Here is a 23,219-nt window from a genome sequence, read left to right as displayed (position 1 = left end):
GGAATGGAGGGAGAGGAGGAGCCCCCCGAGCCACTGCAGCTCCAGCGCTTTTCCTCCTGTGGGAATGTCCCACATTTCACACTTTAAAACCGAGTCCAGAAACGGGCAGTGACCCTCAGCTGGAAATAAAACAGGCCAGGATTTTTAAAAAAAATCACTGGACTGGCTTCAAGGTGAACGGAAAACCCAAAGCTGGGCTTGGAGAAACAGCTGGAATCTCCAAAAATTTCCCAGCCGCGGAGTTTTTAAGTGAGGACAAAACTTTGCCAAAAATACAACTCGCCATGCAAATATTTTCCTCCGAGGGGTTTTGGTTCCTCCGAGTGGGAGGTGCCAAAGTTTTCAGTCAGCTCCGGAAAATCCATTTTAACCTTTTTGGGACGGAACACCAAAACCTTTTTCCTCATGCAAATGTTCTGCATCCTCTCCATTCGGCATCTGCACCGAAATGCCCGCACCGAGCACTCCTGGGGCAGTTTGGAAAGAATTCTGCAGCTTTTGTGCCGACCTAAAAGGAGGCGAGAAAGAAAGAACCGCCCCCCATCACCCCAGAATTTCCTTTGGAATTGGAATTGGAATTCCAGTTGGCTCAGCCGTAGTTTCCAGGCAACCAAATTTCTCCTCCGAGGAGGATGCTCAGGCTGTGGCACCTTCAGAGGATTCTGGCAGGAGAAGCCACAGCGACAAGAGGGAAAATCAGGGATGTGGGAAATGAGACAGCGTGGCCAAACTGCCACCATGAAAAACGCTGAGGGATCTGAGAAGGAAAAAGGGAGAAATGTCCCCCCAAAAAGGAGCTCCTGTTTGTTCATTGCCTCACACGATTTAACCTCAGCTCTTGGCAGCTCCAGACACCCAGAGCCCCTCTCAGCCACGAGCCAGGACAAGGCAATGCCTCAGAGGAGACACAGGAAAAAAAAAAAAAAAATTAAATAAATAAACCAAGAATTGCACATGGCAGCAATGGGTTTATTCAGGGATGGAGAAGAAAAGCAGCGCTGGGTAAAAACCCTGCCTGCATTATCCACCACAACACTGGGGCTTTGTGCAGCAGCCCCGGGGCAAAAACGCTCTCAGAAAAGCTTTTAAATCATATTTATAGGGCTGGGGACAATAATATTTGAAAAAGCGTTTGAAAAATCAGCCCGGGAGCTCGGGGCTGGGCTGCTCAGCGCGGTGAGTGGTGAGGACACTCATTGTGTCCCAGTGTCCCATTAAAAAAAACCCAAAAAAACCTCAAAAAGGAGCTGGGGAAGGGCTGGGAAAGCAGCACTCGAGAGGTGAGCAGTGCCTGGAATAAACTGCCCTCCCAACCCCGCTTTTTTTCCCCATTTTTATGAGCACGATGTGACCCAGGCTTTAATGATCAGCTTGACGCGAGCCAAGAGCGCCGTGAGAATGGAATTGAGCAGGAAATAAAAAGTCCACAAGGACACAAAGGATCTGGGCCTGACACAGCCCAGAATTGTGCCTCGGAAACGTGGGGAGAGGAATAATTTGGTTTCGGAATTATTCGCTGCCACATCTCCCCTGTTCTGCACCAGAATGTTCAAAACTCCTCTGACAACACCCAAGAACAAAAAGTGATTTTTTTTTTTTTTTTTCCCCCTCGGTCTCCAGCTACAAAAACTCCGAATTTCAAGAAACCCCAACACAAATTAACAATAAAATAAATTATCCAGAACCAAGCCTAAGGGGAGAAAAAAAAAAAAAAAATCAATCAAACGCTTCATGCAACTAATTTATCACAATTAAAAGTGTGTGCATATCCTGGAAATTATTCAGCCTGCTTAATTCTGGATGTTGCTGCTGTAAAGCAGAGGGGAGCAGTTGCAGCAGCAGGAATTCAGCCTCACACGAGTAACCCCGGAGCAGCAGAGCAATTCCAGCTTTTCCTGACGTTTTTTTATGAGGAAAGGGATAAAAACCAAAAAAAACCCACGATCAACTTGTCCACTAAAGGTGGGATAAATGATTGAGGGGCTCTTGCTGCAGCTCTGTTTAAACATCAAATCCTGAGTTCTGCCCATTCTTGGCTATAAATATCCCTGAACGTGGCCTGAGGAATATTTATTCCCTTTTTTTTTTTTTTTAAATCCCTCTTACCCAGCACCTTCAATCAGCGCCTCGTTATCCCACAAAGATTTCACCAATTGCCACTTAAAAACTTATAAAACCACAATGACTGAGGTGAAATCCATCCTCTGGATATCCCGAATGCCTGTTTGGGATATTATTCCACCAAGAATCGTTCCAAGGGTATCCAAAGGAAAGTTTTTCTCCTCTCAGAAAACCAAACTCCCGCAGGCACACCCAGCCTGAAACGTGGAATTGCACAAAACGTGGACCTGGCTGGAAAAGATATTCCATTCCAGAATGAAATTTTTAATTCCTAAGCCTGATTTTTTGGGGGTTTTTGGGTCAAAGGTAAAACATTTCCGTTCCAGAATGAACTTTTTAATTCCAAAACCTGACTTTTTGGGGGTTTTGGGTTTTTTTGGGTCAAAGGCAAAACATTCCCATTCCAGAATGAACTTTTTAATTTCCTAAGCCTGATTTTTTTGGGTTTTTGGGTTTTCTCCCCAGTTTTTGGGGACGAGCAGGGGACAGGCTCTGAGCACTTGCAGGCTGCACATTCCTGGTGTTTCCCAAAGCTCTCAGGGAATATTTAATATTTTCTGCTGCAGAGGCATGGATGGAGTGAGCAGCACAGATGGGATTCGCTGGAGAGCACCAGGAATTGCAGCACATCTCTAAATGTGGCAAGGATTCCTTACATAACTCATTACTAATAATAGGGAATCTCTATTTTTTTTAATTATTTTTTAATTTTTTTATATTTTTTTCCCCACTTTTTGGATGTCTTACTCATTCTTTGCAAATCTTTTCTTTCCCTCCCAGAGCTGGAGTGCAGGGAGAAATCCAAGGACAGCCTGGTGTCCATGGATGGATCCAGCCTGGCCCAAAAACCTCGGGATAAAATCACAAATAGTGTCCGGGAAAGGGAAATTCCTGATTAAATTCCCTTCCTGAGCCCTCAGGATCTGCCAGGAGCTCACACCTACACAGGGAATAGCCACATGATCCTAATATTTATTAATAATTAATTAACAATTATATTATATATAATTATTATATATTATAACGTACAATATAACTAATAATTATCCATAAAACTGCCCAAACATTCCTGGAGAAGAGCCTGGATTTGCATTTAATGCCCCAGGAACTGCAGCTCCCCAGGCCCAGGTGAGGATGTGGCTGCCACACATCCCCTTGGGAATATTCCCATTCCTTTTTTTCCCCCTGCATTTTCGCCCTTTTCCTTTTTCCCGTTCCTTTTTTTCCCGCATTTTCGCCCTTTTCCTTTTTCCCGTTCCTTTTTTTCCCGCATTTTCGCCCTTTTCCTTTTTCCCGTTCCTTTTTTCCCGCATTTTCGCCCTTTTCCTTTTTCCCGTTCCTTTTTTTCCCGCATTTTCGCCCTTTTCCTTTTTCCCGTTCCTTTTTTTCCTGCACTTTTGCCCTTTTCCTTTTTCCCGTTCCTTTTTTTCCTGCACTTTTGCCCTTTTCCTTTTTCCCATCCTGCCTCCTGCTCCGGAAAACCAATTTTGGGGACAGCTGCCCTCTGGAAAAAAAGGGCACTGAACTCTTTAAAATTGTGGATTTCCTACTGAATCAAACACAACCCATTGGAAAAGCAAAAATCCCATTTCATTTCCAACAGGAACGCTCCAAACCCGGGGGGGATGTGCAGAATTTAGGGCAGGGAACTTGATGCTCTTAGAGGGCTTTTCCAACCTAAACAATTCCATGTTTTTAACCCCCAGCAAGGCACTGGAATCTCAGTGATTGTTCCAAAAATTGAAATAATTCTGATCCTGAAGGTTTAAAACCAGCACTGTGAAATGTCAGCTCCAGGTTTGCGGTTTTGGGGTGGAACAAAGTAAATCCTGAATTTCCTTCCTTCCCTCCTGGATACCTAAACGATTTCCAACACATTTCCCATCCAGTTATTTCTAAGGCAAACAAGAAATCATTCCAGGCTATCAATCGTGCAAACTGGAATAAAACCTTTAAACTTTGGTTTTTGCACAGAAAAAAAAAAAAAAAAAAAAAAAAGGCATTCTCCTGACTGGAGGCAGGGTGATTAAATTCCTAATTTCCCATCTTGCACGTAAAAATGTCTTTCAGGAGAACTAAATTTGGGTTTTTTTATGGATGGAGGTTAAAGGCCAGTTTGGGAATCGGTCCCTGGTGTCCATCCAGGAGCTCCCAAGCTGTTTAAAACTGGGGAAAGAGCACGGAATAAATAACACCAGGATCTCCCTCTGGATCCTCGCTGAGGTGCAGAGGGAAATGCAGAATTCCTGTTCCTGCAGGCAGGGAAAAGCAGGATCTCTGCTCCCGGGAGAGGCACGGGCTGCATCCCAATTAAAATGCCTTCAATGGCACGTTTTAAATGTGTAAATGCAATTACACTCGGAGACTTTTAATTACATCGTGGCCTCTCTCCTGAAAGGGATTTCAAGGCAGGGTTTTCCCGTTTGGAGTTTTCAGTCAGAGGATTCTGGAATGATGGGATGGTTGGGATGGGAGGGAGCTCAAACCCACCCGGGGCCAGGCAGGGACACTTCCCAATGTGCCAGGGTGCTGCCAGGGGGGGCTCAGGGATTCTCCTGGATTGGCACAAAGGAATTCTCAGGGAATTCTGCAGCTCTGACGAGGTTTCAGCCACGGTTTTTTTGCCTTTTGTGCTCCTCAGGAAGCCAAGGATGAGCCCAGCTGTGCTCACGTCCACATTCCAGCTGTTTCTCGGGATATTTCACACTGCTGGATCAGCACTTTCAGAGCTTTCTCTCTGTTCTCACCCCCAGGTCCCCTCAAGGGTTATTCTGTGTCCAGTGGAACAAAAAAACCTGGAAATTCACTTGTCTGTGGGAAACCTCATCTCCCTGAAGGAGACACCTGGAGCCATTCCTGGAAATCCCTTTGGTCTTTTTTCTCCTCTCTTGGTAATTTAAAAAAAATTTCTTCTTAGCAAGCAAGAATGAGACCCCCCCTGCTGCAGCTCCGTTCGTTATCCCAGTGCTGCTCCCACCCTGTGTTCCAGCAGGGATGAGGAATCCCTGCCCCACATCTCCTTCCTGGACACTCCTACCCTGCAGGCACGGCTGTGGCTCCCCCTGGAACTGCTCCTGCTCCACCCTGCTCATCCCATTCCATTCCATTCCATTCCATTCCATTCCATTCCATTCCATTCCATTCCATTCCATTCCATTCCATTCCATTCCATTCCATTCCACTCCACTCCATTCCATTCCATTCCATCCCACTCCATTCCATCCCATTCCATTCCATCCCATCCCATTCCATTCCAATTCCATCCCACTCCATTCCATCCCACTCCATTCCATTCCATTCCATTCCATCCCATTCCATTCCAATTCCATTCCACTCCATTCCATCCCACTCCATTCCATTCCATTCCATTCCATTCCATTCCATTCCATTCCATTCCATTCCATTCCATTCCATTCCATTCCATTCCACTCCATTCCATCCCACTCCATTCCATTCCATTTCTCCATTCCATTTCTCCATTCCATTCCATCCCACTCCATCCCATCCCACTCAATTCCACTCCATTCTATCCCATCCCACTCCATCCCATCCCATCCCATTCCATTCCATCCCACTCCATTCCATTCCATTCCATTCCATTCCATTCCATTCCATTCCATTCCATTCCATTCCATTCCATTCCATTCCATTCCATTCCACTCCATTCCATTCCATCCCACTCCATTCCATTCCAATTCCATCCCACTCCATTCCATTCCATTCCATTCCATCCCATTCCATCCCATTCCATTTCTCCATTCCATTTCTCCATTCCATTCCATCCCACTCCATCCCATCCCACTCAATTCCACTCCATTCTATCCCATCCCATCCCATCCCATCCCATCCCATCCCATCCCATCCCATCCCATCCCATCCCATCCCATCCCATCCCATCCCATCCCATCCCATCCCATCCCATCCCATCCCATTCCATCCCATTCCATTCCACTCCATTCCATCCCACTCCATCCCATCCCATCCCACTCCATTCCATTCCATCCCATTCCATCCCATCCCACTCAATTCCACTCCATCCCAACCCATTCCATTCCAATTCCATCCCATCCCATCCCATTTGCAGGCCTTTGCAGAGCACACACAGATGCTCCATCACGGAATCACCCCATAATTTTATATTCATTTTCATGGCAAAAATGTTTTGTTTTTTTTTTGAAGTCCGAAATCCCTTTCCTGTGCATCCTCCATACTTAACTGGGAATGACAGTAATGGGAATTACAGGAGCCCTTTTTTTAGGAGCACAATGAACCTTTTAATTCCTTTATTTCCTGGCTTTTAGCCCCTGGGGACAACTTCTCACAAAGGAGATTTATATCCTACAAAAAGCAGGATACTCCCAAAAACTCCTGGATTTTTTTTCCCCCCCTCTCCCCATCTCTTTCCTTGCTGCTGATTTGCACCAACAGAAATGTTGGGAATTTTCTGGGATGTGAATTCTGCACCCTGGGGTCGTTTCCATGGGAGGAACACGGGGCCGATTCCAGGAGCCCTTTCCCTGTCACCCCTTGAAATTCCATGAAAAAAAAAAAAAAAAAAAAATTGATGGCAGGGCCCAAAGGCACCGGGAGAGGCTGAGGAATTCCAGGAGAGCTTGGATTTTTGGGATACCAGGAGAGATTTTGGTTTTAGGGATATCAGGAGAGGTTGGATTTTAAGGATACCAGGAGAGATTTTGGTTTTAGGAATACCAGGACAGATTTGATTTTAGGGATACCAAGAGAGGTTGGATTTTAGGAATATCAGAAAAAGTTGGATTTGAGGGCTACTAGGGGAGATTTGGTTTTAGGAACACCAGGATAGGTTGGATCCTGCTGGTCCCTTCCCAAGGAAAAAGGGATGGGATCAAAGGAAACCTCAAGCTGTGCCAGGGGAGGCTCAGGGTGGACAAGCAGGAGGAATTTCCTCATGGAAATTTCCTGCCCAGGGGGGTTTGGAGCCCCCATTCCTGCAGGGATTTAAATCCCTGTGGATGTGGCACTCGGGGACAAGGGGCAGGGCTGAGGGACTCGATGCTCTCAGGACGCTTTTCCAAGCTCGGTAATTCCAGGATTCCCCGATTTAGGAAGGAATGACCAAAGCCAAGGCAGGAATTTCAGCGTGAGGATCACCCGTGGAAGGAGCAGGACACGGAATTCTGGACACAGAAGAGCGGGAAAAAGAGAGGCCGAGATCCCTGAGGGACACAACTCCCGATCCCAAACATTTCTGCTTCCCTCAGTCCTGTGCAATTCCCTTCCCTCCTGCTGCCACCCCAGATCCAACTCCTTCAAATCCCAAACACGGGGGGTTTTGCCAGGAAAAACCCAAAGGTTTGGGACTCCCTGAATATTTGGAAGAGGGGAGCAGAGATGGCAGCGGGCACGGGTGGGTTTGGGAGCGCTGGGAGTCGGGAATGGGAGGGTTTGGGACAGAGGAGCCCAAAGGTTTGGGGTCGGTTCTGCCAGGAGGGAATTCCCAATTCCCAGCCCAGGCCAGGCTGAAGGATCTGCTGGAATAATGTTCATTAAAACCCAACTGCAAAACCTGAACAGAAATCTAAAAAGGGTAAATAAAAAACAGACAAATGTGCATTGAATTTAAGCACAGTATTTGTGTCAATTATTCAATTTTCTCCACTGGGGATTTGGGAATAAAGGGTCCAGCCTTTACTCTGGGATTGGGAATAAAGGGCAAAAAAGGGATAAATAAGTAATATTTTCTATCATAAATAATTAATTAAATAAAGAATATAATAAACAATAATGATATTATAAATAAAATATAATAATAAATAATATAGAAATAAATGATAATATTATAAATAATATGTAATAATAAATAATAATATAGAAAGAAATATATAGAACTAAATAAAAACATATAATAATAAATCTAGAAATAAATAAATATAAATAAATAATATAGAAATAAATGAAAATATTATAAATAATATATAATAATAAATAATAATATAGAAAGAAATAAATAGAACTAAATAAAAACATATAATAATAAATAATATAGAAATAAATAGGAATAAATAATCTAGAAATAAATGATAATAAATAATTAGAACTAAATAAAAATATATAATAATAAATAAAAATATAAATAAATAGTATAATAAATAATATCATATTCTGGATTTAAACATCTCCTGCTGCTCTCAGAGTACCAAAATGCCACCAGGAAACCCCAGGACCTGGAGTTTAATAAATTCCTGATCCCTGCTCCTTCAAAGCCACTTCCCAGGAGGATCAGGAAAGGACAGCTTGGAATTCACCGGGGTCTCTGCCCCTCCAAATTCCAAATTCCTGATTTACCTGAGCAGGACTCACTGGTGTGAGAGAGAAATTAAATTTAATTTAATTAACCCAGAGCAGCAGCTTTGAATCATTTTCCTCCATGTGAGGAAAGGCAACAAATCCTGTCCTGGGGCATCGGGAACAGCACCGGGGATTCCTCTGCCTTGAAAACAGAATTCCTCATTCTGCACATCTGCCTCGGGACACGAGCAGCTGGGCAAGCGTGAGTTCCCCCCGTGCAAAGCCCGAAATTCACTTTATTCCAGTTATTTAGACACACAGGAAAGTTGTTTTTTTCCCAACAATATTTTCCTGACAACTAAATCGCCAAAAAAAAAAAAATTCCCATCCTCAGCCTCAGGCAGCAGCTCCCCTTCCCTCGCCGCTGGGTTTGGGTGAATTATTTCTCTTTTAAAAAGCAAACAAGTTTACACTGACACTGACTGTCCCAATTTGTAACTAATGTCACTTTTCTCTGTGGTGCCATGAGATATTGTCCCTTTTTACTGCCTGATTTATGGAGTGTTAAATCATCCCTGGAAAAAGCAGGGGGTGGTTCCCAACTCCCAAAATCCACCCTGGCTGGGATGACACACCAGCAAAGAGCAGTTTTCCACATTTTGCAGGAATTTCCTTTCTTCCCAAAAGGGATTTGGGAGAGCTCAGGGCAAAGGGATGCCCTGTTGATCACTGCCAGGATTTTGGGAAGAAATGTAGAAATAAAATTAACTGGTCATTTATTGGAGCAGTGAATATATCGATGGCTCTGTGATGGTTCTCACAATGGATTAATGAGAATTTATGGGAATTTCTGGGGGTTTATTTCAGCGAGAACCACTGGATTAATGAGAATTTATGGGAATTTCTGGTTTGTTTTTTTTTCCCAGCAAGAACCACCAGGACAGTCCCTGCAAATCCATAGTTCCTTCTTTTCCAAAAATCTTTGGGATTCTGTCTGCAACTCTCTGGAGCCTTTGTGTTGTAAGACAAGGACTGAAGTATAACTAAAATAACACTTTTGTGACAAATTTCACTTCCTTGGCAGAGGGAATTAGAAGGGAGCAGGCAGGAATTACTGGAGAAAATGGGATAACAGGAATGGTTGCAGGCCTGACACTGATCCTGCACACTGTAATGGAATCAGCAGCACACAACATTATTTAGGGAGAATTACAGCAGCTTAATCAAATTAATTCCAGTCCACGTGTACCTCTCAAGCTGCAGATTCCTGCAGCTGGGATTAGTGGGATGAGGGATCCCAGAGCTGCTTTTTCCAACTGCACAGGGAGCTCAGGGAGCTGCCCTGAAGAGTTTGGGGAGTTTAGGGGAGGGAGAATTGTAGGGAAGGAGGGATGGATGGGATAGCGGGAAGGAATTCCCTGGGAAGGTGGGGAGGGGTTGGGATGGAATTCCAGGATTGGCTGCCCCTGGATCCCTGGAGGTGTCCCAGGCCAGGTTGGGACACCCTGGGACAGTGGGAGGTGTCCCTGCCATGGCAGGGGTGGCTCTGGGTGGGCTTTGAGCTCCCTCTGAACTCAAACAAAATTTAAATTTTAGTTCAGAGAAAGCCAAAGGGAGCTGCCCTCGGGAATTCCGCGCTGCAGAGGGGTCGGGGAGAGCAGGAAGGAATCTCTGCTTGGGGTGTTCCAACAGTTGGAATAAATCCAGAATGAAAAGCAAAGAGCAGAGCCAGAGCTGGCCCTGTCCCAGCAGTGTCACATCCCCTGGGGACGGGGCAGGGCAGCTCCCAGACCCCCCGCACCAACATTGCCCCGCACTGGCATAAAAAAATAAAATACCAATAAAAAACCAATGAAACCCCGTTTGGTTCAGCTCAGTGAAGTGCACGGAGCCGCAGGGGAAGCTCAGGTGTGGGATTTTGGCAGCAAACCCCACGCTCAGGACGGGCAGGGTCCCCTCATCAATCCCAACTGCAGGGGGGATAAAACACATCCAGGGGGCTGCAAGGGGAATGAGAATATCCCAAATATTCCACAGCCCCGGGCTGTGCTCGGGCTCTGCTCCCTCCTCTTCCTCCAGCAGGATGAAGGCACTGCTCCCTTCCCTTCCCTACAATTTAATTCCATATATTTTCCTCCCAGAGAGCCACAGGAGCTGCTGACGCATCTCCAACCTTTTTCTTGGAGATTCATCAGCTAAAATAGATCCCACATATAAGAATAGGAAGTTTAATGAATTCACACTCCTGTGATGTAACAAGTTAAATTAAAAACACCGAGCTCGTAAGATTTAATAACAAGCCTTTTATGGCGATTTCGCTTTTCCTACAGGAAAACTTCCTCCTACCAAAAACTGGGAAGGATATTTTTAAAACCTGTGAAACTGGAAACCATCACAGGGAACAAAGCCTTTCAGGGACAGAGTGCCTGAGAGTTTCTTCTGCAATTGTTGGAATTCTGACATCACCAAATGTTGGGAGTTCATCCCAAATCCGCAGTGGGGAATGGACAGGGACCTTTATTCCATTTTATTCCATGGGTGCCACATCTGCAGGGCTGGCAAATCCCTCCAGGAATGGGGACTCCACCACTGGCCCAGGCAGCTCCAAGGCCTGGCCACCTTCTCCATGGAGAAATTCCTCCTTTTCTCCAGCTAAAAGTGGGAATACAACCTCCATTTTAGGGTGAAAAATCTCTCAGGATATGTGAAATAATCAGCCTTGGGTTTAATCCTCCCCCCTGCAGCATCAGGACAACAAAACCCTCACCCAACCATCAGGCACAGACATTTGTTCAGCTCACAACAAACAAAGGTCACGCTGACCAAACTGGAAAGGGAAAAATCCAAACAAATTTAAAGGAAAGTGCCTGGAGATGCCAATGAACATTCCAAAAAAAAAACCCAAAAAACCAAACCCAAACCAATCAATCCCCCACCAAACTCCAAACTCCAAGCCCCAGCTGCCCAAGCACACAGGCTGCGATTCCTGAAATATTTAAAATATTCAGAGCTTGCAGTCCCAGCTTTGAAATGAGCTCTGGTTCATGGCAGGGTTTCAGATGAGCTTTGGGGTGGGGTGCCAGTGCTGCTGGGATGGGGATGGATGGGATGGGAATGAGCTGGGACCAGATTGGGATGGATGGGACTGGAATGCCAGGCTGGGATGGGACTGGAATGAGCTGGGACCAGGCTGGGATGGATGGGATGGGAATGCCAGGCTGGGATGGGACAGGAATGAGCTGGGACCAGGCTGGGATGAGACTGGAATGAGCTGGGACCAGGCTGGGATGGGACTGGAATGAGCTGGGACCAGGCTGGGATGGAGGGGACAGGAATGAGCTGGGACCAGGCTGGGATGGAGGGGACAGGAATGAGCTGGGACCAGGCTGGGATGGGACTGGAATGAGCTGGGATGGGACAGGAATGAGCTGGGACCAGGCTGGGATGGGACTGGAATGAGCTGGGACCAGGCTGGGACGGGACTGGAATGAGCTGGGACCAGGCTGGGATGGGACTGGAATGAGCTGGGACCAGGCTGGGACGGGACTGGAATGAGCTGGGACCAGGCTGGGATGGAGGGGACAGGAATGAGCTGGGACCAGGCTGGGATGGAGGGGACTGGAATGAGCTGGGACCAGGCTGGAGAGCCTCCAAACCCCTGCAGCAACCCCTGGCAAAACCTCCAGGGCTTCCCACAAATCTTCCAGGAGAAAATGGGGCAGGGAGGGGAGCGTGGGCAGGGTGAGGTGGCAGCTGTCACCTCCGTGCTCTGGGGAGCAGCAGGGGCTGGCACTGCCCACCCCAAATCCCACCCGGAGCTATCCCAGATCCTGGCACATCCCACAGGGAGGGAGGTGCTGGGGGCACCGAACCCGGCTGTGATCCCTGCGTGAGCAGAGAGGGACGGGGGGACCCTCGGGGCTCCTCCCACGCAGCTCAGACCAGGCTGGGACCTTCCCGTGCCCACCGGGAAACCCTGGCTAATTAACCCTCTTAATTACCGTCGGCGTGGGAAGGAATGGGATTTTTTAAGAGCTTAATGTTTCTAAAGAAAGACAAATATTTTGTCGCGCCAGAAATCACCAAAGTTGAGGGCAAGCAGGTCAGGGGAGAACTTTGCTGCCGATGTTAAATTTCAAATGTGGATTTTAAGATCTCGCACTGGCCCAGAGCAGCTGTGGCTGCCCCTGGATCCCTGGAAGTGTCCCAGGCCATGGAAAATGTCCCTGCCATGGCAGGGGTGGGATGGGATGAGTTTTAATGTCCCTCCCAATCCCAAAGCACTCCGGGATTCCACAAAATTCCACAAAAAGCTGCTCTAGCACAAGGTGGAAGGAAGCAGTGCAGCTGTCAGGCCACATGGCAGAGAAATCCCGACATTTGTCCTCTGCCATAACCTCTGCCCCCATTTATTTTACAGAACCCTGCATCGATTAAACTGGAGAAACAGGAGAGGGAAAAAAAACACAAAAAACCCCCCCCCACCCCACGAATATAAAAATTGAAATATTTGCACCTGACACAGGGAACGCTGACCTTCAGCAAGCTCTGGGATTCCTGGATTTAATGCTCTGCCCGCTGTTCCCAGTATGGAAAAATCTCCTGAAAAGTCTCAAATAATCCATCAAAACCTGGCAAACCCAGCCCAGAACGCCGAGGGGAGGGGGGGGGGGGGAGATGCCACCTTTATTTAATCACTTTCAGGAGCTGCTGATTATCTCATCCATATAAAACTCTGCTGCTCCAGGATCCCCCCCAGGGCTGCTCCAGGCACCGTCCCAGGTGAAATGAGGCTGCAAAATGTGAGCAGCAGGAACCTGGCTGGGAAAAAAAAAAAGAGGAAAAATCTGCTTCCCAAACAGAGGGGAAAAGGGAAAAGCACCCGTAGGGGACAGGTCCCCTCCTGCCCTGAGGCCACCAAACATCTGCCAGGGACCAGCACTGGTCACCCCCAGGGTGGCGTGGCAGGGTTTGATATTTGGCTGCTGATATCAAAATTTTATTCCCTGAAATAAGCTGGTCCTCTTAAAAAAAATTAAATTAAATTAAAAAATAATTTTTAAAAAATAGTTTTTCTCTTCAAACTAATGATGAAGCAGTGCCTTCCTTCCAGAAATGGCCTCTCACTTTCTGCTGTACTTTAAAATAGCCACTGACAAGGAGTCAGATAAAAGTGAAAAAATGTGAAATATCTATTCATATATACATTTATATACACACAAATATATATAAAAAATATATATATATACACACAAATATGTATATATACACTCAAATATATGTATAAATATATACACACAAATATATAAATATATATGCACACAAATATATATATCTAAATATATATGCACACACACAAAAATATATAAATATAGACACAAACAAATATATATATCTAAATATATATGCACACACACAAAAAATATTAAAGTAGACACACAAATATATATATATCTAAATATATATATATACACACAAAAAAATAAATATAGACACACAAATATATACACACAAATATATATATATATATAAATATACATATATACACACATAAATATATATATTTAAATATATATATATATATATACACACACAAATAAATGTGACCTTCAGGCGGTCCAAGGTCAGGAAATGGCTCAGTGTGTTTTGTTTCTTCTCAAAGGAGGCAGCCCTTGAGCCAGGACAAACAGAAATCATCCTAAAGGTTGGGAAATCTGAGCTTTCCCAAAGCCTGAGTTTCTGAACTTTCCAGGGATAATGAGAAAATCGTAAAGAAACGAGCAAAACTTGGGTACCAATATTCTGATTTTTTTTTTCTCTATATTATATCTATCAAGATGTGAAAACATCTGGATAAAAATATTTATTTATACTGCACTCTGAATCTTTATTTCAGGGCTCCAAACAAGGGCAGATCCCAGCTGATCCCAGGTTTATGGACCCTGCCCAATCCAGGGATTCCTGTGCAAATGGAATTATTTCATTTCCAACTTCTCCACATGCCTGAACCTGTTGAAAATCAAGATCTTTTAACTTTTAGATGAGTTGCAGGGATTTGATTCCGAATCCCAGGATTGTGGGATGGTCTGGGTTGGAGTGCACAGAATTTTTTTGGGGGGTGTTTTTCCCCCTTTTTGAGATTCCCACTTGGATTTTTTGGGATGTCCTGCCCAGGGACAGGAGCTGAGCTCAGTAATGCTGAGTTTCCCTATGCCACCATATTCTGGGATTCTGTGAAAGATCATTTAATTCCAGCTCCCAGAGCTGCTCTAACTCCATCCCTAATTCCCAATTTTCCTGCACAGGATAAAGCACAGCTCAAATCCTTTTCCTTGCCCTGCACTTCACCCACCAAACCTCATCCCAGGACTCCCAGAACTGCTCCAAACAAACCTGGCTTTGGCTCCTCTCGTTGACAAATAAATCACAAAAACACGAGCAGCTGAAATCCCATCAAATTAAAAAAAAAAAAAAAAAAAAAAAAATCCCGCTCCAGGAAATCAATTACAAAATCATTACACATCTTCCAGGAAACCTGGATTTCTTTCCTGGCCTGCTTCCTCAAAGCAACTTTAATCACAAAGCCTTCATCTCCACAACAATGCCATGATGCAGTTTGCTAATTAGCTTTTCCCACTCCTTAATTAAGAAGAAGTGTTCATGTTGTATCTGCAGTTAAATGGTGGCAGCAGTCACCACTCCGTGCTTTATGTCTATTTCAATATTCATTCGCTTGATTTTTTTTTTCTATTTATTTTATTTTTACTTCGATTTCAAACTCCCGTTTTGATTCCTGGTTTCATTATCATGTTGTAGCTGCTGCAGAGGAAATTTGGGAAGCTTTTTAAAGATAAAAATGGATGAGCCTCTCACCGGAGCAGTTGTTCCCTCCTGTCCTGCACTGGGATCCAAGGAATGCTCTGTGGAGCTCTCCTGACTCCAATTAAATCGTGGCGACACCAAGGAGTGGGATTTGACTTTCTGAGACCAAGAAAAACCCCGTGGGATAACTCAGAGCCAGATCTGCTGCCTCTGCTCAGAAACTCCTGGGCAGAGAGGAATTAAATTAGGCTGAGTAAAAAGCAAATGTGTTTGGATGTGGGGATGAGCTGCCCAGGATTTCTCAGGAAAGAAATGATCGCTGGAAATTACAGTTCACAGCTGACAACGAGTGCCCAGATATTAAAAGCTTTTCCCACCCCACAATTTCAGGCACTCTCAGTGTCCCTGGGTGGCTCCTGCAGTTCCCTCTCTGGGCTGATGAGTTCAGGCAGGACCAAACCCAGCAGGAATTCAGATTTCCCCAGCCCCAGGTGAAGCTGCCACCAGTGAGGTTTTCCCTGCCTTCACCACCCCTATGGATGAGATCCCAGATGTGGGAGCTGCACAGGGGAGACAAATCCTGAGGAACGGAATCCCAGAATTACTGAGAAAAAAAAAATTAAAAAAAATCCCTCCAAGGTCACCAAATCCCACCTTGTCCCCAGCCCAGAGCACTCAGTGTCACCTCCAGGGAAGGGGACTCCAAAATTCCCTGCAATGCCACTCTCCTGCCTCCTTATTTTGTATTTCCAACAAAAATCAGTTGGATTAAAGAAAAACTGAAGGAGGAAGAAAGCAACGAGAGAACTGCTGGATTTTCCCAGCCCTCCCCATGGATACAGAGTGACCTTGGGGATGAGATTTAACCAAAGTCACCACTCCAAACCCAGGATGTCTTGGACAAGGATGAAATCCAGGCTGACACTTTGCCTCACACCTACGGATGCTGAATCTGTCCCCCCAAAAATAGCAGCTCCGATGAAAGGCAGCTCCTGGAGCTCCATTTTTCACTTGTCCAAGTTCCCACATGGTTGTCATCACAACTGGGAACGTTCATCCAGCAGAGTGAGAATGACATCCTGTTAAAAGAGTGCCTTTCCCTGGCAGGATGGAGACAAGGACATGCACAGAAAATGCACAGGAATCCTCGTTTTAAGGAGTTTTTATGCCTGTGCTCCCAGTTTTCAGCCTGGCCTCTTCCCCAGGTATTTCTGCAGGAATCCTGAAAAGTGGCTTTGCTAGGAAAGAAAAAAATTCCTGAGAAAAATCCCGCAGCATCTGCAGCCGCGGATCAACAAATACAGAAATCCCTGTTTTAGGATCCCAAGAAAAAATCCTACAGATAGAGGTGCACTCACTGAGCTGGTGCTCGAGGCTCGTGCAGAACCTCATTCCCAAAATGGCTCTGCAGGAGTCCCTGGAGAAGGAGCTGGGGACAAGGAGGGGTCCCTGTCCCTGTCCCTGCCCAGCGGTGTCCAGGGGGATCCTGGGCTGCCTCAGGCAGGGAATTCCCAGCAGGTCAGGGAGGGATCCTGCCCTAAATCCACTCCTGATCCTGCCCTAAACCCCTTCCTGATCCTGCCCTAAACCCCTTCCTGATCCTGCCCTAAACCCCTTCCTGATCCTGCCCTGTTCCCACTCCTGATCCTGCCCTAAACCCATTCCTGATCCTGCCCCGTTCCCATTCCTGATCCTGCCCTGTTCCCATTCCTGATCCTGCCCTAAACCCATTCCTGATCCTGCCCTGTTCCCATTCCTGATCCTGCCCCGTTCCCATTCCTGATCCTGCCCTGTTCCCATTCCTGATCCTGCCCCGTTCCCATTCCTGATCCTGCCCCGTTCCCATTCCTGATCCTGCCCTGTTCCCACTCCTGACCCTGCCCTGTTCCCACTCCTGACCCTGCCCTGTTCCCACTCCTGACCCTGCCCTGTTCCCACTCCTGATCCTACCCCGTTCCCACTCCTGACCCTGCCCTGTTCCCACTCCAGCCTGGCCATCCTCCCCTCCAGCCTGGCCATCCTCCCCTCCAGCCTGGCCATCCTCCCCTCCAGCCTCCTCTTTCCCAGGAACCAGCACAGAGCCGACCTCACTCTGCTCCTGCTCCTCCACGAGCACCACAAAGCCCCAAAGGATTTGGGAGCGATGCCATAGGGCAGGAACCCAATGGACAAAACCCAATTCCACCCCTCAGTTCCACGAGTCTGTTCCCAGCCTCTCACCAATGTTCCCTCAGGACACCACAAAGTGCTCCCAGAGCTCCTGGGTTCCCTAAATTCCCCTGGATGCCACAGCACGATGCCCCTGGCACACACAGGAGGGTGGAACCATCGCCATGCCGCGCCACATCCCAGCTTTTGCCACAATTCCTGACTGCAGCAATGCCACCAGCACGGCTGAGGGTGGGACATCCCAGCCAGGGGATGCACAATTCCAGGAGAAACAGCACCTGGCTGCTCCCAGGTACCCTCACCTGGCAGCTCTGCAGGTGTGGAAAAGCATCCCCCACCTGCAGGAGCAATTCCTGGCTGCTTTGGGAGCAGGGCAGGTCCCACCACACTTCTGCCAGGAAAAGAATAAAACCCACTGAGAAATTCTGGTTGCCATTCCAGCCTGGAGTGCACCAGGAAGATCAAACTGCATTGGTACTGCAGGAAAAAGCACTGATGGATTTAGGGGGGGAAAAAAAAAAAATCCCTCTCCATATAAGGACTGTGAACATTTTCCCACTTAAGACAACGTGTGGGATCATATTCACAGACACAGAAATATGTTCTGTTCCCCAACACCCACGGGCCTGGAACACCGGGCTGAAGTGCTGGCAGGAATCAGAACCATTTGTTAAGTACAAAAAATGTCTCACATAATTAGGGAACTGCTGAAAGCCACCAATTTAGAGCTCAGGCTGGAAAATGTAGGAATATTTCTTGGAACAACAGGCAGAGCTGCCTCGATGCCGCACACACAGCAAATACCTGGGGTGGAATCAAGGTGCCACGAAATTCCAGCACCTTCAGGAGGGTAGAACCAGGATATCCCCGGCGGGGAGGGGATCCAAATCCTGATTTTGATGTTGATTATGAAGTGAGTGCCCCCTTCCCAACCCCATCCCTCCATTCCCAGCACGGCTCCATCACCATCCCAGACTGTCCCTCTGGTCCAGGCTGCCCAGTGCCCGATCTGGCAAGAGCAGAGGGACAAAAACGGGTCCCAAACTGTCCCAGGGCTGAGGAACCTCCGCCCAAAGACTCTGCAAAGCTCGGCCCTGAGGGAAGGTGAAGGTGATGATGGGAACAGAACGTGTGGAGGTGTCTGGGTGGAGCTGGGTTTTGGATATTTGGGGTTTGAGGAGGGCAGAGCTGCAGGCAGAGCTCCTGGCAGCCACAGCTCGGCTCCTCAGCCCCCAAAGCCACCAAGGTCCCCCTGCCCACAGCTCTGTCCCCTCCTGCCAGCAGCTCCTCAGCCCTCAGCAGGGTTTGTCCCTCACCAAAGCCATCACTGTCTGTCCCCACGAAGCCACCAAGGTTTGTCACTCTCAAAGCCAACAAGGTTTGCCCCCACCAAAGCCATCATTGTCACCCCCAAAGCCACCAAGGTGCCCCTGCCCAGAGCTCTGTCCCCTCCTGCCAGCATTCCCTCAACCCCCATGAGGGTTTGTTCCTCACCAAAGCCACCAAGGTTTGTCACTCCTAAAGCCACCAAGATTTGCCCCCACCAAAGCCATCATTGTCCCCTCAAAGCCACCAAGGTGTGTCCCCCCGAAGCCACCAAGCCATGTCCCCTCCTGCCAGCATCTCCTCAACCTCCAGTAGGGTTTGTCCCCCACCAAAGCCACCAAGGCGTGTCCCCCACCAAAGCCATCACTATCCTCACAAAGCCACCAAGGTTTGTCACTCCTAAAGCCACCAAGGTGTGTCCCCCACCAAAACCATCATTGTCCCCCTCAAAGCCATCATTGTCCCTCCCGAAGCCACCAAGATGTGCTCCCCTCAAAGCCACCAAGGTTTGTCACTCCTAAAGCCACCGAGGTTTGCTCCCACCAAAGCCATCATTGTCCCCCCAAAGCCACCAAGGTTTGTCCCTCCCAAAGCCACCAAGCCGTGTCCCCTCCTGCCAGCAGCTCCTCAACCCCCAGAAGGGTTTGTCCCCCACCAAAGCCACCAAGGTTTGCCCTCCACCAAAGCCACCAAGGTGTGTCCCCCACCAAAGCCATCATTGTCCCCTCAAAGCCACCAAGGTTTGTCACTCCTAAAGCCACCAAGCTGTGTCCCCTCCTGCCAGCAGCTCCTCAACCCCCAGAACGGTTTTTCCCTCCCAAAGCCACCAAGGTGTGTCCCCACCAAAGCCATCATTGTCCCTCCCAAAGCCACCAAGCCGTGTCCCCTCCTGCCATCAGCCGCTCTCTCCCGCGCTGTCTGTCCCCCCCCCCGGCCCCCCCCGGTGTCCCCCCGGCCGTGTCCCCTCCTGCCTGTCCCCAGCACCTCTGCAGAGCAGGGATGGGTTCTGCAGCAGGGACACCAAGCGCCGCCGCCGGCCCCGCTCCCGGCTCCTGCCGTAGCTCATGGGGGGGGTGAATCCGCTGCCTCGGCGCGTTCCTCGCGGAGGGAATTCGGGAATTCCGCCGTGCCCGTGCCCGTGGCCGTGGCCGTGGCCGTGCCCGTGCCATGCCATCCCTTCCTTCACGGGCTGCCCTCAGGCCGCCGCAGAGAAAATGGCAAAGCGACCAAAAAAAAAAAAAAAAAAAAAAAAAAGAAATCAAAAAATAAATCAAAAAAGTGCCCAGCAAAGCGGTGCTGTGGAAGCAGCGGCTGTGGAACAATCCAGGGCCGAGCCGAAGGTTGAAATCCCGCTGGATCCAGCGCTCCGGGGCAGCTCCGGGCCGGGCTGGCTGCAGGGGATGCTCTCCCCGTCCCACGGGGACAATTCCCGAGCTCCCACGGCTGTCCAAAAGCTCCTCAATCCCGGATTTTATCCCCGGCCGGATCCCACGGCCGATGGTTTTCTTTCTAATCCGAGCTCTCGAGCATCCAAGATTTGCCAAGGACGTCTTCACATCTCCAGCATCCCTGGAACAGGAGCGGTGCCTGGCACTGCACGTGACGCGGAGCCCAGTGTTGGATTCCCAGCCATGGGAATGTGCTCGGCACTCCCAGTCCCACCGGCTGCTCCCTAATCCCGGCTGCCAGGAGCTGCAAAAAAAAAAAACTCTGCTGCTCTCCTCCACCCGACTCAACACGAATTCGGATTATTTTTGCTCGCTGGCCACTGGTTCCTAGCCTAGAAAAGGTGAAATTTTTGCTCTCCGCGGATTTTCTTAGCTCCAACTCTTATTTCCAAATCTTTTTTTTCCCCAATAAAATATTCGGGGAGGCAAAAAAAAAAGGAAAAAAATAGAAAAAAGAAGCACCGTTTTCCTCCGATGAGCTTAAACTCCTGTAGCTCTAAAGTCATTCACTCCGGATCCGAGGGAGCTAAAGGATGAGGAATGTTCTCCTCCTTATAATAAAAAAGAGCCTTCCTGAGCTTACAGCTTCTTTTCTTCTTTATTCGCCAGAACCTGATCCATTAACACGGCATTTGCTCGCCCTTCCCGGAGCGCTGGGATTTAAGGCTCCTTTTTTTGCCTAATTTTGCGCTTGGCTCCAGCCCTGGCAGCAGCCGCGTCTCCCCGGGGCTGTCAGAGCTCTCCAGCCTCATTCCCGGCTGCCTCCAGCCATCCCTCCTCATCCCTCCACCTTCCTCCCTTCCCCAACTTCTCCGCAGCTCACACCAGGAGGGGCGGCTCTGCCCAGTCAAACACGGAGGATTTCTCCTCTCTCGACAAATTGCTGCATTCCCAGGAAAAAAAAAAAAAAAAAAAAAAAAGGAAAAAAAAAAAAAAAAAAAAGAAGAAGCAAACCAGCCCCGAGTTCTGCAAGCCTCGTCCTAGGATTTGATGCAATCTGCAAATGAGAGCCTACGGAAACCACGCTAAAATTAGAGGGAGCTGAGATGAAAACCAAGGACACATCGTGGCTCTTAGAAATCTTTAAATAGGGCTCGGTACCACCTCAAGGAGCTCGGGCTGCTCTGGGCTCGCATCCACCGAAATCCTTAATTGGGATTCTCGAGTGGCCCTGGATGTTCCCGGGACACCTCTGGGGGTGCTGGGGGTGGCTTCCAGCGGATTTTCCCGGTGCTGGTGATGGGATTCACAGCCTGGAGGGGAGCAGCTCCTCCCCCACCTGCTCCCAGAGCGTTCCCAGCCCTTTCCCAGGTGGGGACAGCCGGGATGGGCAGCCCTGGAGCAGCTCCAGGGATGGAGCCTCTGCTCCCGCACCGGGCAGGGCAGGGGAGGGGGTGTCGGCTGAATTCCAGGAGGATAAAATTCCCTGAATGGCCAGCAGGATAAAATTCCCCATTTCTGAAGCCCTGCTGTCCCTCAGTCTCCCATCCCTGATCCCGGGTCTGCCATCCCCAGGGGACAGAGCAGAGCCAGGGGTGGCTCAGTGGCCACGGGGCTCTGCGGGGACTCTGGGGCTGTCACCACCCAGCCCCAGCCGGTCCTGGCACGGATTTTCCATGTCCTGCTGTGTTTGGGATCCCCGCAGTCTCTGCTTTAGGATCAACGCTCCCAGCATAGCCTTGTCCAGATGCAAAGAGCTCAGAGGTGATTAATCCGAATTTTGGGGGCTCTAATGGTGCCGCTGCCTTGAAATATTCCAGAGACAGCAGCCAAGCTTCCTTCTAAAATCATTTTTTTTTGTGTGTGTGTGGTTTTAAACTTTAACCAGTTTTTTAATGCATTGTTGGGAAGCACTGACAAATTCCTGCAGGTGCAGGGAGTGGGGAGTGGGGAATTTGCTGCTTCCCAGAGATGCCAGCCCAGCTCTCTGCAGCCTCTGCTCCCGAGCTGCAGCTCCTCAGATCCTCCAGGGCTGGGTTTGTTACTCCAGCAACTGCCGAAGTCGCTGTAATCTAAACCCCCCTCCCCTTTTTTAGGGATTTCACATGGGCTGTGTAACAGAAGCACAGAGCGAAGCTCCTCCTCCGTGAGGTAATTAAAAAATGAAAACGCTGCTTTATGCAAGGAAAAGTTTTACCGATGGGATACGGGCCAAGGTTAAAGTTCACAGGGACACCAAGGTAACGAGGCACAGCAAGGTGCTGGATGATAAAATCACTGAATTTCGGAATAATCGCAGTAATTAACGGCGTTCGGAAGGTGAAGAGCCCTCCTTTCACTGCGGCTCTGCAAAGGAAGCTCCGTGACCTCCCCGAAATCCCCTTCCCTCTCCACACCCACAGCTCCGAGCCGAGGCGACAGCAACGCTCCCCCCCCCCCCCAAAAAAAGGGGTCACGCTTTTTTCCCGAGGTGCACAGCCCATCCCCGATCGTGCCGGGTCTGAGATCAGCTGCTCCTGCTCCTTTCCCAAGTCCTGCTACTTCCCCGAAGTGGCTGCAATCTGCGCCGCGAGGTTGCCATGGCGAGCATCCCTCCCTCCCTCCTCCTCCTCCTCCTCCTCCTCCTCCTCCTCCGTGAGGAGCTGAGCGAGCAGATGCGGAACAGCAAAACCCACCGGATTAAGTCACTTCTCTGCTCGTGGAATGGTGAGGGAAACGCTTTGGATTTCAGCTGTTCCTAAGGATTATTTCTCACTCGAACACCTGAGGTTAAAGACACCCACCAGCGGCACGTGGCCGGAGTTTTTAGCTGGAAATCACGGATGGACAGGTGCAAAAGGATTTAGGGATTTTAGGTGGAGTGAGGGGCACGGCAGAAATATCCATCGGATCGTTCCTGTTTCCCAAAAACCCAAGGAACTTTCAACAGGGCTCTCCTGTCCATGACCCTCCCCGGCCCAGCCTCCAGGAGAAAACGAGCAGAGCCAGCTCGGTGCCCTGGGCACACGCTGGCCCTCGGGCAGCGACACGGACACGGGGCCGGGGGATGCAGGCTCCGAGCGCCCCGGGCCCTCCACTGCTCCCTTCCCAGCCTCCCCCAAATCCCCCAGCGCGGGGACGAGCCGG

At 48.7% G+C, this 23,219-nt stretch overlaps 1 protein-coding gene and 1 long non-coding RNA gene across 7 annotated transcripts in view; both read right to left on the bottom strand.

The window, feature by feature from the left end:
* LRRC7 (leucine rich repeat containing 7) overlaps nucleotides 1-21,028 on the bottom strand; it is a 100,224-nt gene extending 79,196 nt beyond the window's left edge. For 4 of the 6 annotated variants that reach the window (XR_015805293.1, XR_015805292.1, XM_088169575.1 and 1 more), the window contains exon 1: nucleotides 19,690-19,894. Coding sequence is in view for 4 of the 6 variants with exons in the window: in XM_088169575.1 (XP_088025701.1) it covers nucleotides 19,690-19,879 (190 nt within the window). In the remaining 2 variants the exon portion in view is untranslated. Of the gene's footprint in view, nucleotides 1-19,689 lie in introns of all 6 variants that reach the window. The other 2 variants (XM_088169577.1, XM_088169578.1) reach the window with 2 other exon arrangements.
* On the bottom strand, nucleotides 8,715-19,619 carry LOC148222756 (uncharacterized). The gene is made up of 3 exons (XR_015805291.1): nucleotides 17,264-19,619; nucleotides 12,905-17,221; nucleotides 8,715-11,040 (listed from the first exon to the last, which is right to left on the bottom strand). It is a non-coding gene; the product is annotated as an uncharacterized LOC148222756 (long non-coding RNA).
* Nucleotides 21,029-23,219: the final 2,191 nt, after the last annotated feature.

This window comes from Sturnus vulgaris, chromosome 9 (assembly GCF_052056855.1).
Source record: "Sturnus vulgaris isolate bStuVul1 chromosome 9, bStuVul1.hap1, whole genome shotgun sequence".
In the NCBI taxonomy this organism is placed as follows: domain Eukaryota; kingdom Metazoa; phylum Chordata; class Aves; order Passeriformes; family Sturnidae; genus Sturnus; species Sturnus vulgaris.
Note: the sequence above shows the minus strand (reverse complement) of the source record. Positions and strands in the feature narration are given on the sequence as shown.